This window comes from Oncorhynchus tshawytscha, unplaced genomic scaffold (assembly GCF_018296145.1).
Source record: "Oncorhynchus tshawytscha isolate Ot180627B unplaced genomic scaffold, Otsh_v2.0 Un_contig_12571_pilon_pilon, whole genome shotgun sequence".
In the NCBI taxonomy this organism is placed as follows: Eukaryota; Metazoa; Chordata; class Actinopteri; order Salmoniformes; family Salmonidae; genus Oncorhynchus; species Oncorhynchus tshawytscha.
The window spans coordinates 90-15,000 of record NW_024607163.1 but is presented as its reverse complement, the minus strand read 5'-3'; the positions used below and the strand labels follow the sequence as shown (position 1 = coordinate 15,000).

General features: G+C 47.5%; 1 protein-coding gene across 3 annotated transcripts in view; it reads left to right on the top strand.

Annotated features, from left to right (window-relative positions):
• The window catches only part of LOC121842400 (pre-mRNA 3'-end-processing factor FIP1-like), a 13,904-nt gene extending 1,017 nt beyond the window's left edge, over positions 1-12,887 (top strand). For 2 of the 3 annotated variants that reach the window (XM_042312396.1, XM_042312398.1), the window contains exons 3-10: positions 438-501; positions 1,888-1,994; positions 3,215-3,279; positions 4,055-4,165; positions 5,627-5,757; positions 6,156-6,274; positions 9,549-9,601; positions 12,768-12,887. In XM_042312396.1, the coding sequence (XP_042168330.1) occupies positions 438-501; positions 1,888-1,994; positions 3,215-3,279; positions 4,055-4,165; positions 5,627-5,757; positions 6,156-6,274; positions 9,549-9,601; positions 12,768-12,793 (676 nt within the window). In that variant the 3' untranslated portion in view covers positions 12,794-12,887. The remainder of the gene's footprint in view (positions 1-437; positions 502-1,887; positions 1,995-3,214; positions 3,280-4,054; positions 4,166-5,626; positions 5,758-6,155; positions 6,275-9,548; positions 9,602-12,767) is intronic. The other variant, XM_042312397.1, reaches the window with a different exon arrangement.
• Positions 12,888-14,911: the final 2,024 nt, after the last annotated feature.

The following is a 14,911-nucleotide window of genomic DNA, read 5'->3' as shown; positions in this document are numbered from 1 at the left end:
GATATTTACACTCTCAGTCTGAATAATGTGTTGGTGATATTTCAGTCCTCAGTCTGAATAATCTATTGATGATATTTACACTCTCAGTCTGAATAATGTGTTGGTGATATTTACACCCTCAGTCTGAATAATGTGTTGGTGATATTTACACTCTCAGTCTGAATAATGTGTTGGTGATATTTCAGTCCTCAGTCTGAATAATGTGTTGGTGATATTTCAGTCCTCAGTCTGAATAATCTATTGATGATATTTACGTCCTCAGTCTGAATAATGTGTTGGTGATATTTACACCCTCAGTCTGAATAATGTGTTGGTGATATTTACACCCTCAGTCTGAATAATCTATTGATGATATTTACACTCTCAGTCTGAATAATGTGTTGGTGATATTTCAGTCCTCAGTCTGAATAATGTGTTGGTGATATTTACATCCTCAGTGCACCTATTCCTGCTACCGAGTCAGAAGAGGCAGCTACTACAGGCAACGGAGTGGAAGCTCAGGTAAGACCTCTTCCCCCTAGTGTGTCCCAAATGGCACCCTATTCCCCTGTAGTGCACCAAGTTTGACCGAAGTAGTGCACTACATAGGGAATAGAGTGCCAACTCTGGTCTAAAGTAGTGCACTACATAGGGAATAGGGTGCCAACTCTGGTCTAAAGTAGTGCACTATATAGGGAATAGGGTGCCAACTCTGGTCCAAGGTAGTGCACTATATAGGGAATAGGGTGCCATAGGGTTCTGATCTAAAGTAGTGCACTATATAGGGAATAGGGTGCCATTTGAGACCGAGGGGTAGTGTTTCTCCTATCGTTGTGATGCAAGGCGGGGTGAATTGGGATTTGTGTGTAATTAAGGTCTGGAGTTTCTCCTGGTCAGTTCATGTGGTCTGGAAACACACTATGACCTACTGTGTTCAGGAGATGGGTTCTGATCCGGGTTTCTGTCTCTCTCTGTTTGTTCCTCTCTCCTCCCCCTTCTCTCTTTCCCTCCCTCTTTTTCCATCTCTCTCCCTATCCCCCTTTCCTCTCTTTCCCCCTTTCCTCTCTTTCCCCCTCCTCCCCTCTCTCTCATCCCCTCTCTCTCTCTCCATCCCCTCTCTCTCTCCATCCCCTCTCTCTCCATCCCCTCTCTCTCCCATCCCCTCTCTCTCTCCATCCCCTCTCTCTCCATCCCCTCTCTCTCTCCATCCCCTCTCTCTCCATCCCCTCTCTCTCCATCCCCTCTCTCCATCCTCTCTCTCTCCCATCCCCTCTCTCTCTCCATCCCCTCTCTCTCCACCCCCCCTCTCCATCCCCCCCTCTCTCCACCCCCTCTCTCTCTCCATCCCCCTCTCTCTCTCCCTCCCTCTCCCTCTCTCTCTCCATCCCCCCTCTCTCTCCATCCCCCTCTCTCTCCCATCCCCCTCTCTCTCTCCTCCCCTCTCCCTATCCCCCTTCCCTCTCTCTCTCCATCCCCTCTCTCTCCATCCCCTCTCTCTCTCCATCCCCTCTCTCTCCCATCCCCTCTCTCTCTCCATCCCCTCTCTCTCTCCATCCCCTCTCTCTCTCCATCCCCTCTCTCTCTCCATCCCCTCTCTCTCCCATCCCCTCTCTCTCTCCACCCCCTCTCTCCCTCCCCTCTCTCTCTCTCTCCATCCCCTCTCTCTCTCCATCCCCCTCTCTCTCTCCATCCCCCTCTCTCTCTCATCCCCCTCTCTCTCTCTCCCCCCCTCTCTCTCTCATCCCCCCCCTCTCTCTCTCTCCCTCCCCTCTCTCTCTCTCCCTCCCCTCTCTCTCTCTCCATCCCCCTCTCTCTCTCCATCCCCCTCTCTCTCCCTCCCCTCTCCCTATCCCCCTTCCCTCTCTTTCCCTCTCCACCCCTCTCTCTCTCCCCCTCTCTCTTTCTCAGGAGAAGGAGCCAGGAGATGATGACGACAGTGATAGCGACAGCGACGATGATGACGATGATGTTCGTGTCACCATCGGAGACATCAAGACCGGAGCCCCACAGTACACGTACGTGTCTTTAAAGTAGAGGTCCCCACAGTACACGTCTTTAACGTAGAGGTCCCCACAGTGCGTGTCTTTAATGTAGAGGTCCCCACAGTACGCGTCTTTAAAGTAGAGGTCCCCACAGTACGCGTCTTTAAAGTAGAGGTCCCCACAGTACGCGTCTTTAAAGTAGAGGTCCCCACAGTACGCGTCTTTAAAGTAGAGGTACATTGGTGTTTAGGGTTAGGTACATTGGGGTTTAGGTTAGGTACATTGGTGTTTAGGGTTAGGCACATTGGTGTTTAGGGTTAGGCACATTGGTGTTTAGGGTTAGGTACATTGGTGTTTAGGGTTAGGCACATTGGTGTTTAGGGTGTTTATTGGTGCAACGACAGTGTTTGTTTTCGCGAATGCGCTTGTTAAATCGTCACCCGTTTGGCGAAGTAGGCTGTGATTGGATGATAAATTAACAGGCACTGCATCGATTATATGCAACGCAGAGACAAGCTAGTTAAACTAGTAATATCATCAACCATGTGTAGTTAACTAGTGATTATGTTAACATAGTTTTTTATAAGATACAGAATAGATACGGGATAGTTCAACCGTAATGTCTTTAAAGGGATAGTTCATCCGTAATGTCTTTAAAGGGATAGTTCATCCGTAATGTTAAAGGGATAGTTCACACGTAATGTCTTTAAAGGGATAGTTCACCCGTAATGTCTTTAAAGGGATAGTTCACCCGTAATGTCTTTAAAGGGATAGTTCACCCGTAATGTCTTTAAAGGGATAGTTCATCCGTAATGTCTTTAAAGGGATAGTTCATCCGTAATGTCTTTAAAGGGATAGTTCATCCGTAATGTCTTTAAAGGGATAGTTCACCCGTAATGTCTTTAAAGGGATAGTTCACCCGTAATGTCTTTAAAGGGATAGTTCACCCGTAATGTCTTTAAAGGGATAGTTCATCCGTAATGTCTTTAAAGGGATAGTTCACCGCAATGACTAAGCAGATCTGACCTTATTATTCCCAGATAAAGGGGTTCAGGCTGATGAGCCTGAATTCATCTATTGTATTTCACAGCCTTTGAAGCTGTTGTTGTTGTTGACATGTCTGGTTTGTTGTTGTTCTTGTTGACATGTCTGGTTTGTTGTTGTTGTTGTTCTTGTTGACATGTCTGGTTTGTTGTTGTTGTTGACATGTCTGGTTTGTTGTTGTTGTTGACATGTCTGGTTTGTTGTTGTAGGACGTATGGAGTGGCTCCTGTTAACCTGAACATAAAGACAGCGGGAGCCAGACCCTATGGAACAGGTACTGTAGTGTTCTGTTCTTCACCTGTTCTATGCACCTGACTTTACACAGGCCGACATGGAGTGGGAAATGTATAGTACAGGCTGATAGAGGTGTCCATTCCCACTGCCATGGTTGTCCATTCCCACCGCCATGGGTGTCCATTCCCACCACCATAGGTGTCCATTCCCACCACCATAGGTGTCCATTCCCACCACCATAGGTGTCCAGTCCCACCACCATAGGTGTCCAGTCCCACCACCATAGGTGTCCAGTCCCACCACCATAGGTGTCCAGTCCCACCACCATAGGTGTCCATTCCCACCACCATAGGTGTCCAGTCCCACCACCATAGGTGTCCAGTCCCACCACCATAGGTGTCCAGTCCCACCACCATAGGTGTCCAGTCCCACCACCATAGGTGTCCAGTCCCACCACCATCCCAGGTGTCCAGTCCCACCACCATAGGTGTCCAGTCCCACCACCATAGGTGTCCATTCCCACCACCATAGGTGTCCATTCCCACCACCATAGGTGTCCATTCCCACCACCATAGGTGTCCATTCCCACCACCATGTCTAGGTGTCCATTCCCACCTCCATGTCTTGACAGGTGTCCATTCCCACCACCATAGGTGTCCATTCCCACCTCCATGTCTTGGGCAGCTAAGTGTAACTAGATGGTATAAATGTAGATATTGTTGATGTACTAAATTGTCCTCTGTATATTTTAACACGGGTAGATATTCTAAATGTTTATTTTCCATGTGGTGTCCTGGTTTCTATTCTCTCTCTAGTAGGGAACAAGTTAAAGGGTGTGGATCTGGAGGCCCCGGGAAACATCAATGGAGTTCCAGTAGTGGAGGTGGACATGGAGACATTCGAGGAGAAACCCTGGAGGAAACCAGGTACGGGTTACTGTGGGTGGGGTTACTGTGGGTGGGGTTACTGTGGGTGGGGTTACTGTGGGTGGGGTTACTGTGGGTGGGGTTACTGTGGGTGGGGTTACTGTGGGTGGGGTTACTGTGGGTGGGGTTACTGTGGGACATTCGAGGAGAAATCCTGGAGGAAACCAGGTACGGGTTACTGTGGGGCGGGGTTACTGTGGGCGGGGTTACTGTGGGCGGGGTTACTGTGGGTGGGGTTACTGTGGGTGGGGTTACTGTGGGTGGGGTTACTGTGGGTGGGGTTACTGTGGGACATTCGAGGAGAAATCCTGGAGGAAACCAGGTACGGGTTACTGTGGGCGGGGTTACTGTGGGCGGAGTTACTGTGGGACATTCGAGGAGAAACCCTGGAGGAAACCAGGTACGCGTTACTGTGTCTTCTGACAGAGTGGGCGGGGTTACGTTTCTGATTGGTCCACTTTTACACTGAGAGGCTTGGTAGGAGTTTGTAAACATAAACGTCTGTGTGTGTGTCTGTGTGTGTGTCTGTGTGTGTGTCTGTGTGTGTGTCTGTGTGTGTGTCTGTGTGTGTCTGTCTGTGTGTGTCTGTCTGTCTGTGTGTGTCTGTCTGTCTGTGTGTGTCTGTCTGTGTGTGTCTGTCTGTCTGTGTGTCTGTGTGTGTCTGTTGCTGTCTGTGTGTGTGTGTCTGTGTGTGTGTGTCTGTGTGTGTGTCTGTCTGTCTGTCTGTGTGTGTGTCTGTGTGTGTCTGTCTGTGTGTGTGTGTCTGTGTGTGTGTGTCTGTCTGTGTGTGTCCTGTGTGTGTGTGTCTGTCTGTGTGTGTCTGTGTGTCTGTCTGTGTGTGTCTGTGTGTGTCTGTGTGTGTGTGTGTCTGTGTGTGTCTGTCTGTGTGTGTGTGTCTGTCTGTGTGTGTCTGTCTGTGTGTGTCTGTGTGTCTGTGTGTGTCCTGTGTGTGTGTGTCTGTGTGTGTCTGTCTGTGTGTGTGTGTCTGTCTGTGTGTGTCTGTCTGTCTGTGTGTGTCTGTCTGTGTCTGTCTGTGCGTGTCTGTCTGTGTGTGTCTGTCTGTGTGTGTCTGTCTCTGTGTGTGTGTGTGTGTCTGTCTGTGTGTGTCTGTCTGTGTGTGTCTGTGCGTGTCTGTCTGTGTGTCTGTCTGTGTGTCTGTGTGTGTGTCTGTGTGTGTGTGTCTGTCTGTGTGTGTCTGTCTGTGTGTCTGTCTGTCTGTGTGTGTGTGTCTGTGTGTGTGTGTGTGTGTGTCTGTGTGTGTGTGTCTGTGTGTGTGTGTGTCTGTGTGTGTCTGTCTGTGTGTGTCTGTCTGTGTGTGTCTGTCTGTGTGTGTCTGTCTGTGTGTGTCTGTCTGTGTGTGTCTGTCTGTCTGTCTGTGTGTGTCTGTCTGTCTGTGTCTGTCTGTGTGTGTCTGTTTGTGTGTGTCTGTCTGTGTGTGTCTGTCTGTCTGTGTGTGTCTAGGTGCTGACCTGTCTGACTACTTTAACTATGGGTTCAACGAGGACACGTGGAAGGGCTACTGTGACAAACAGAAGAGGCTGAGGATGGGCCTGGAGGTCGTCAACATCTCCTCCACCACCAGCAAAATCACTGTAAGACACAACATCTCCTCCACCACCAGCTAAATCACTGTAAGACACAACATCTCCTCCACCACCAGCTAAATCACTGTAAGACACAACATCTCCTCCACTACCAGCTAAATCACTAAGATACAACATCTCCTCCACTACCAGCTAAATCACTAAGACACAACATCTCCTCCACTACCAGCTAAATCACTAAGACACAACATCTCCTCCACTACCAGCTAAATCACTAAGATACATCTCCTAAACTCCCTTCTCTCTCCTCCTCTCAATTACCTTCCTTCTTTGTCTCATTGAATTGCCATATGATAATCAGTGTAAAACAGATAAACCAGAGTTGTTTAAAACCAAGATATCCATTTAAAGATAATGTTATAAACCTACTCTACTCCCCCCCCCAGGTTCAGCAGGGCAGGACGGGGAATGAGAAGGAAGTGAGTTTACCCATCCACACGTCCAAACCTGACTTCCCCACTCCAGCCAGCCTCTACAAGACATCCATGAACATGAACACGACCAGGTAAGAGCTGTACACAGGTCAGATGAATAAGAGCTGTACACAGGTCAGATGAATAAGAGCTGTACACAGGTCAGATGAATAAGAGCTGTACACAGGTCAGATGAATAAGAGCCGTAAGGTTAGCCTAGGACAGGTAGAGATGGTCAGAGCTGTACACAGGTCAGATGAATAAGAGCTGTACACAGGTCAGATGAATAAGAGCCGTAAGGTTAGCCTAGGACAGGTAGAGATGGTCAGAGCTGTACACAGGTCAGATGAATAAGAGCTGTATACAGGTCAGATGAATAAGAGCTGTACACAGGTCAGATGAATAAGAGCTGTACACAGGTCAGATGAATAAGAGCTGTACACAGGTCAGATGAATAAGAGCCGTACACAGGTCAGATGAATAAGAGCTGTACACAGGTCAGATGAATAAGAGCAGATGTAGCACAGGTCAGATGAATAAGAGCTGTACACAGGTCAGATGAATAAGAGCTGTACACAGGTCAGATGAATAAGAGCTGTACACAGGTCAGATGAATAAGAGCTGTACACAGGTCAGATGAATAAGAGCTGTACACAGGTCAGATGAATAAGAGCTGTACACAGGTCAGATGAATAAGAGCTGTACACAGGTCAGATGAATAAGAGCTGTACACAGGTCAGATGAATAAGAGCTGTACACAGGTCAGATGGTAAGAGCTGTACACAGGTCAGATGGTAAGAGCTGTACACAGGTCAGATGAATAAGAGCTGTACACAGGTCAGATGAATAAGAGCTGTACACAGGTCAGATGAATAAGAGCTGTACACAGGTCAGATGAATAAGAGCCGTAAGGTTAGCCTAGGACAGGTAGAGATGGTAAGAGCTGTACACAGGTCAGATGAATAAGAGCCGTACACAGGTCAGATGAATAAGAGCCGTAAGGTTAGCCTAGGACAGGTAGAGATGGTAAGAGCTGTACACAGGTCAGATGAATAAGAGCCGTAAGGTTAGCCTAGGACAGGTAGAGATGGTAAGAGCTGTACACAGGTCAGATGAATAAGAGCCGTACACAGGTCAGATGAATAAGAGCCGTAAGGTTAGCCTAGGACAGGTAGAGATGGTAAGAGCTGTACACAGGTCAGATGAATAAGAGCTGTAAGGTTAGCATAGGACAGGTAGAGATGAATAAGAGCCGTAAGGTTAGCCTAGGACAGGTAGAGATGGTCAGAGCTGTACACAGGTCAGATGAATAAGAGCTGTACACAGGTCAGATGAATAAGAGCTGTACACAGGTCAGATGAATAAGAGCTGTACACAGGTCAGATGAATAAGAGCTGTACACAGGTCAGATGAATAAGAGCTGTACACAGGTCAGATGAATAAGAGCTGTACACAGGTCAGATGAATAAGAGCCGTAAGGTTAGCCTAGGACAGGTAGAGATGGTCAGAGCTGTACACAGGTCAGATGAATAAGAGCTGTATACAGGTCAGATGAATAAGAGCCGTAAGGTTAGCCTAGGACAGGTAGAGATGGTCAGAGCTGTACACAGGTCAGGACAGGTACATATAGGTTAGCCTAGGACAGGTAGAGATGGTCAGAGCTGTACACAGGTCAGATGAATAAGAGCCGTAAGGTTAGCCTAGGACAGGTAGAGATGAATAAGAGCCGTAAGGTTAGCCTAGGACAGGTAGAGATGAATAAGAGCCGTAAGGTTAGCCTAGGACTGGTAGAGATGGTCAGAGCTGTACACAGGTCAGATGAATAAGAGCTGTACACAGGTCAGATGAATAAGAGCCGTGAGGTTAGTCTAGGACAGGTAGAGATGGTCAGAGCTGTACACAGGTCAGACTAGGACAGGTAGAGATGGTCAGAGCTGTACACAGGTCAGGACAGGTACATATAGGTTAGCATAGGACAGGTAGAGATGGTCAGAGCTGTACACAGATCAGATGAATAAGAGCCGTAAGGTTAGCCTAGGACAGGTAGAGATGAATAAGAGCCGTACACAGGTCAGATGAATAAGAGCCGTAAGGTTAGCCTAGGACAGGTAGAGATGGTCAGAGCTGTACACAGGTCAGACTAGGACAGGTAGAGATGGTCAGAGCTGTACACAGGTCAGGACAGGTACATATAGGTTAGCATAGGACAGGTAGAGATGGTCAGAGCTGTACACAGATCAGATGAATAAGAGCCGTAAGGTTAGCCTAGGACAGGTAGAGATGAATAAGAGCCGTACACAGGTCAGGTGAATAAGAGCCGTAAGGTTAGCCTAGGACAGGTAGAGATGAATAAGAGCCGTACACAGGTCAGGTGAATAAGAGCCGTAAGGTTAGCCTAGGACAGGTGGTAGAGACAGACCGTAAGGTTAGCCTAGGACAGGTAGAACAGGCCGTAAGGTTAGCCTAGGACAGGTAGAGACAGGCCGTAAGGTTAGCCTAGGACAGGTAGAGACAGTAAGGTTAGCCTAGGACAGGTAGAGACAGACCGTAAGGTTAGCCTAGGACAGGTAGAGACAGGCCGTAAGGTTAGCCTGGGACAGGTAGAGACAGTAAGGTTAGCCTAGGACAGGTACAGACAGACGGTGAGGTTAGTCTAGGACAGGTAGAGACAGACCGTGAGGTTAGCTTAGGACAGGTACATATAGACGGACTGTAAGGTTAGCCTAGGACAGGTAGAGACAGGCCGTAAGGTTAGCCTAGGACTGGTACATATATACGGACTGTAAGGTTAGCCTAGGACATGTACAGATAGTAAGGTTATCCTAGGACAGGTTAAGCGACAGTAAGGTTATCCTAGGACAGGTTAGGCGACAGTGAGGTTATCCTAGGGCAGGTACAGACAGTAAGGTTTGCCTAGGACAGGTACAGACAGTGAGGTTAGCCTAGGACAGGTACAGACAGTACGGTTAGCCTAGGACAGGTTGTACGGTAAGGTTATCCCAGGACAGATACGGACAGTAAGGTTATCCTAGGACAGGTAAAGATACGGTAAGGTTATCCTAGGACAGGTTAAGAGACATGAGAGAGACTCATGTATTAGCTCTGGTAGAGGATTTGGCAAAACACTGTCTGGCAGACAGACAGACAGGCAGACAGACAGGCAGACAGACAGACAGACAGACAGACAGACAGACAGACAGGCAGACAGACAGACAGACAGGCAGACAGACAGACAGACAGACAGACAGGCAGAGACAGACAGACACACAAGCTTGCTTCCGTTTTCTCCTCACAGTACACGTGAATGAGTTCCTCTGAGTGTGTGAGGAGGTCTAACTGTGTCTCCCCTTCTCCCTCTGATGGTAGGATCTCCCCCCACAGTGGACTGCTCCCCCCGTCCAGGACATGTCCTACTATACGTGAGTGGGATGGGGCTTTATCACTACAACACACTGATACATGGGATGGGGCTTTATCACTACAACACACTGATACATGGGATGGGGCTTTATCACTACAACACACTGATACATGGGATGGGGCTTTATCACTATAACACACTGATACACGGGATGGGGCTTTATCACTACAACACACTGATACATGGGATGGGGCTCTATCACTATAACACACTGATACATGGGATGGGGCTTTATCACTACAACACACTGATACACGGGATGGGGCTTTATCACTACAACACACTGATACATGGGATGGGGCTCTATCACTATAACACACTGATACATGGGATGGGGCTTTATCACTACAACACACTGATACACGGGATGGGGCTTTATCACTACAACACACTGATACACGGGATGGGGCTTTATCACTATAACACACTTGATACATGGGATGGGGCTTTATCACTACAACACACTGATACATGGGATGGGGCTTTATCACTACAACACACTTGATACATGGGACGGGGCTTGTTCACTACAACACACTGATACATTCATCTTGAGTTGGATGGGGCTTTATCACTACAACACACTGATACATGGGATGGGGCTTTATCACTACAACACACTGATACATGGGATGGGGCTCTATCACTACAACACACTGATACATGGGATGGGGCTTTATCACAACAACACACTGATACACGGGATGGGGCTTTATCACTATAACACACTGATACATGGGATGGGCTTTATCACTACAACACACTGATACATGGGATGGGGCTCTATCACTACAACACACTGATACATGGGATGGGGCTTTATCACTATAACACACTGATACATGGGATGGGGCTTTATCACTATAACACACTGATACATGGGATGGGGCTTTATCACTACAACACACTGATACACGGGATGGGGCTTTATCACTACAACACACTTGATACATGGGATGGGGCTTTATCACTACAACACACTGATACATTCATCTTGAGTTGGATGGGGCTTTATCACTACAACACACTGATACATTCATCTTGAGTTGGATGGGGCTTTATCACTACAACACACTGATACATGGGATGGGGCTTGTTCACTACAACACACTGATACATGGCATGGGGCTTTATCACTACAACACACTGATACATCCATGTACAGTATTGAGTGGGATGGGGCTTGTTCACAACAACACACTGATACATCCATGTACAGTATTGAGGGATGGGGCTTTATCACTACAACACACTGATACATCCATGTATAGTATTGAGTGGGATGGGGCTTTATCACTACAACACACTGATACATGGGATGGGGCTTGTTCACAACAACACACTGATACATGGGATGGGGCTTTATCACTACAACACACTGATACATGGGATGGGGCTTTATCACTACAACACACTGATACATCCATGTATAGTATTGAGTGGGATGGGGCTTTATCACTACAACACACTGATACATGGGATGGGGCTTTATCACTACAACACACTGATATATGGGATGGGGCTTTATCACTACAACACACTGATACATGGGATGGGGCTTTATCACAACAACACACTGATACATGGGATGGGGCTTTATCACTACAACACACTGATATATGGGATGGGGCTTTATCACTACAACACACTGATACATGGGATGGGGCTTGTTCACTACAACACACTGATACATTCATCTTGAGTTGGATGGGGCTTTATCACTACAACACACTGATACATGGGATGGGGCTTTATCACTACAACACACTGATACATGGGATGGGGCTTTATCACAAGAACACACTGATACATCCATGTACAGTATTGAGTGGGATGGGGCTTTATCACAACAACACACTGATACATGGGACGGGGCTTTATCACAACAACACACTGATACATGGGACGGGGCTTTATCACAACAACACACTGATACATCCATGTACAGTATTCTGTCTTGTCCAGATGCTATTTAAAACACAAAATAAACTCATTTTAATTTCCCTCGGCCGATAAACTAGTGACAAACGTCGTAGTTGCGTCACGTCGTTAGGGCACAACGTGGTAGACAACAATTGTCGCCGCGGCAGACAACAATTGTCTCCGCGGCAACGTTAAGTTTAACGGGAGTCATCACCTTGGCAACAGTAAACACATTTAAATGCAACACACGTATGCACATTGACTCACGTGTGTGTGTGACAGGTGATAGCCATGTTATAGACATGTAATAACAGATTCTACATCTTATGTGTGTATTAGTGCTGCTGTGTGTTGTCCTTTCTGACTTTAGTGTCCTGTCACCGATCTGTGGTGTGGTGGTTAGGTACCGATCTGTCTGTGGTGGTTAGGTACTGATCTGTCTGTGGTGGTTAGGTACCGATCTGTCTGTGGTGGTTAGGTACTGATCTGTCGGTGGTGGTTAGGTACTGATCTGTCTGTGGTGTGGCGGTTAGGTACCCCGATCTGTCTGTGGTGGTGAGGTACCGATCTGTCTGTGGTGTGGCGGTTAGGTACCCCGATCTGTCTGTGGTGTGGTGGTTAGGTACCCCGATCTGTCTGTGGTGTGGTGGTTAGGTACCCCGATCTGTCTGTGGTGTGGTGGTTAGGTACCCCGATCTGTCTGTGGTGTGGTGGTTAGGTACCCCGATCTGTCTGTGGTGTGGTGGTTAGGTACCCCGATCTGTCTGTGGTGTGGTGGTTAGGTACAGAGCTGTCTGTGGTGTGGTGGTTAGGTACAGAGCTGTCTGTGGTGTGGTGGTTAGGTACAGATCTGTCTGTGGTGTGGTGGTTAGGTACCCGAACTGTCTGTGGTGTGGTGGTTAGGTACCCCGAACTGTCTGTGGTGTGGTGGTTAGGTACCCCGAACTGTCTGTGGTGTGGTGGTTAGGTAGTCTAGTGGTTAAGAGCGTTGGCTTAGTCGTTAATGACTGAGAAGACGGCAGGTAGTCTAGTGGTTAAGAGCGTTGTCTTAGTCGTTAATGACTGAGTAGACGGCAGGTAGTCTAGTGGTTGGAAGGTTGCTTGTTCGAATCCCAGAGCCAACTAGGCGAAACATCTCATCTTGAGCCAAAAGGCCCTTAGTCGTGACAGCTTCCTGTTTGTTGTTCCGGAGGAGATGGTCTGCTGAGTGACTCATGTTGTACGGTGGGGGTTGTGTTCAGGAAGACCAGTGGTACGATCGACGTGATTGGAGGAGGGACCGCTACCATCAGCAGAGTGGAGGGACGACGAAGACACAACCTGGAGGGAAACAACATCCAGGTACACACACACACACACACACCTGGAGGGAAACAACATCCAGGTATATACACACACACACACACACACACACACACACACACACACACACACACACACACACACACACACACACAAACAACCTGGAGGGAAACAACATCCAGGTACACACACACACACACACACACACCTGGAGGGAAACAACATCCAGACACACACACACACACACACACACACACACACACACAACCTGGAGGGAAACAACATCCAGACACACACACACACACACACACACCTGGAGGGAAACAACATCCAGGTACACACACACACACACACACACCTGGAGGGAAACAACATCCAGGTACACACACACACACACACACACACCTGGAGGGAAACAACATCCAGGTACACACACACACAACCCAATATTTAGGAAGTTGTTCTTAATGTTTTGTAAACTCAGTGTAATATTACGTGAACTAAACAGAAAAATATATATTATTAAATAAAAATAAAATAATGAGCCATACATTGACACATCGAGTCCAAAACGTCAGTTAAAAACATAAATATAATATTAAGGTAGTTTTAAGTCTTCCAGGAACTCATCTTTAATTTCCTGAGGAAAACAGTTCCTTGCTGTTATGAAAACCTTATGTTGACACCCAGAGTCATATTTTAGTTTTATTTAGTCTTTTCAACAGGTTTGTAAAGGACTTTAGCCTGGTATCGTAGTAATACTGGTGTCGGGACAACCCTTCACTAACACATGAAATGACATGGCCTACATAGAAGTTCTGTTGGCTGTTGAATCACATACCCAGTTGTGATTTGGCCATTTCTTCGTTGTCTAGGTGATTTCGAACACTCGCCGTCGGACGCTGAGCAAAACCCCAACAAGATGCCCCCTTCTTCCCCCGGCCCCTCCCCCAAACATCCCTCCTCCCCCATTCCTTCCCCTCCCCTCCCAACGCCAGCCAGGCTCCCCCTCTCATCCCACCACCAAGTAAGTCTACACCTCTCTCACTTTGTCATTCTTTCTCCTCCCCCGTCTCTCTGTCTCTCTCTGTCTCTGTCTCCTCTCTCTTGTCTCCTCCCCCTCTTGTCTCCTCTCTCTCTCTCTGTCTCCTCTCTCTTGTCTCCTCTCTCTCTTGTCTCTCCCCCCGTCTTCCCTCCTCTCTCTCTTGTCTCCTCTCTCTCTCTCTTGTCTCCTCTCTCTCTCTCTGTCTCCTCTCTCTGTCTCCTCTCTTGTCTCCCCGCCCCTCTCTCTCTCTTGTCTCCCCCTTCCCTCTCTCTTCTCCTCTCTCTCCCCCGTCTCTGTCTCTGTCCCCCATCTTCTCTCTGTCCCCCATCTCCTCTCTCTCTTCTGTCTCTCTCTCTCTCTGTCTCCTCTCTCTGTCTCCTCTGTCTCCTCTCTCTCTCTTGTCCCCCCCTCCTCGCTTCTCTCTGTCCCCCCGTCTCCCTCTCTCTCTCTGTCTCTCTGTCTCTGTCTCCTCTCTCTCTGTCTCTTCTCTCTGCCTCCCTCTCTCTCCCCCGCTCTCTCTCTCTCTCCTGCTTTCTGTCTCTTTCCCTCTAACTTTCTCTCCCCACATTCTCTCCCAGGCTCTAACTATCTTCCCTTTATATTTTGTATATTCACCCTGTTTAACTTTCCCACAGAGAGGAATTTGCTAACAATTGTTTTTATTTGTTAGGAATAATGGCGAATGTCCCTCCTCCTGGTAAGAATAATACCCTAACTATACTCACTGTTACCAGACAAAATACACAATGACATTCATGATGTGGGAAAGACTGAAGAGTTCCACATATTGGTATACTATACAGGTTTTATCTGTCTCAATGTACCCAGTTAGAATGTGTCAGTGTGGTGATGTCATAGTCATATTGTGGTATAGACTCAACAAAGAATGTATCAGTGTGATGATGTCATAATGCACTATGCACTTCATTATCTATCGTGGTTACCTAGCATTAAATTAGCTAGCTAAAGAAGTATAAACTAGATTGAGTCTAAGTACATTATAAAATTAGGAAAGGTTTGACTGGTCCTGTAAACAGG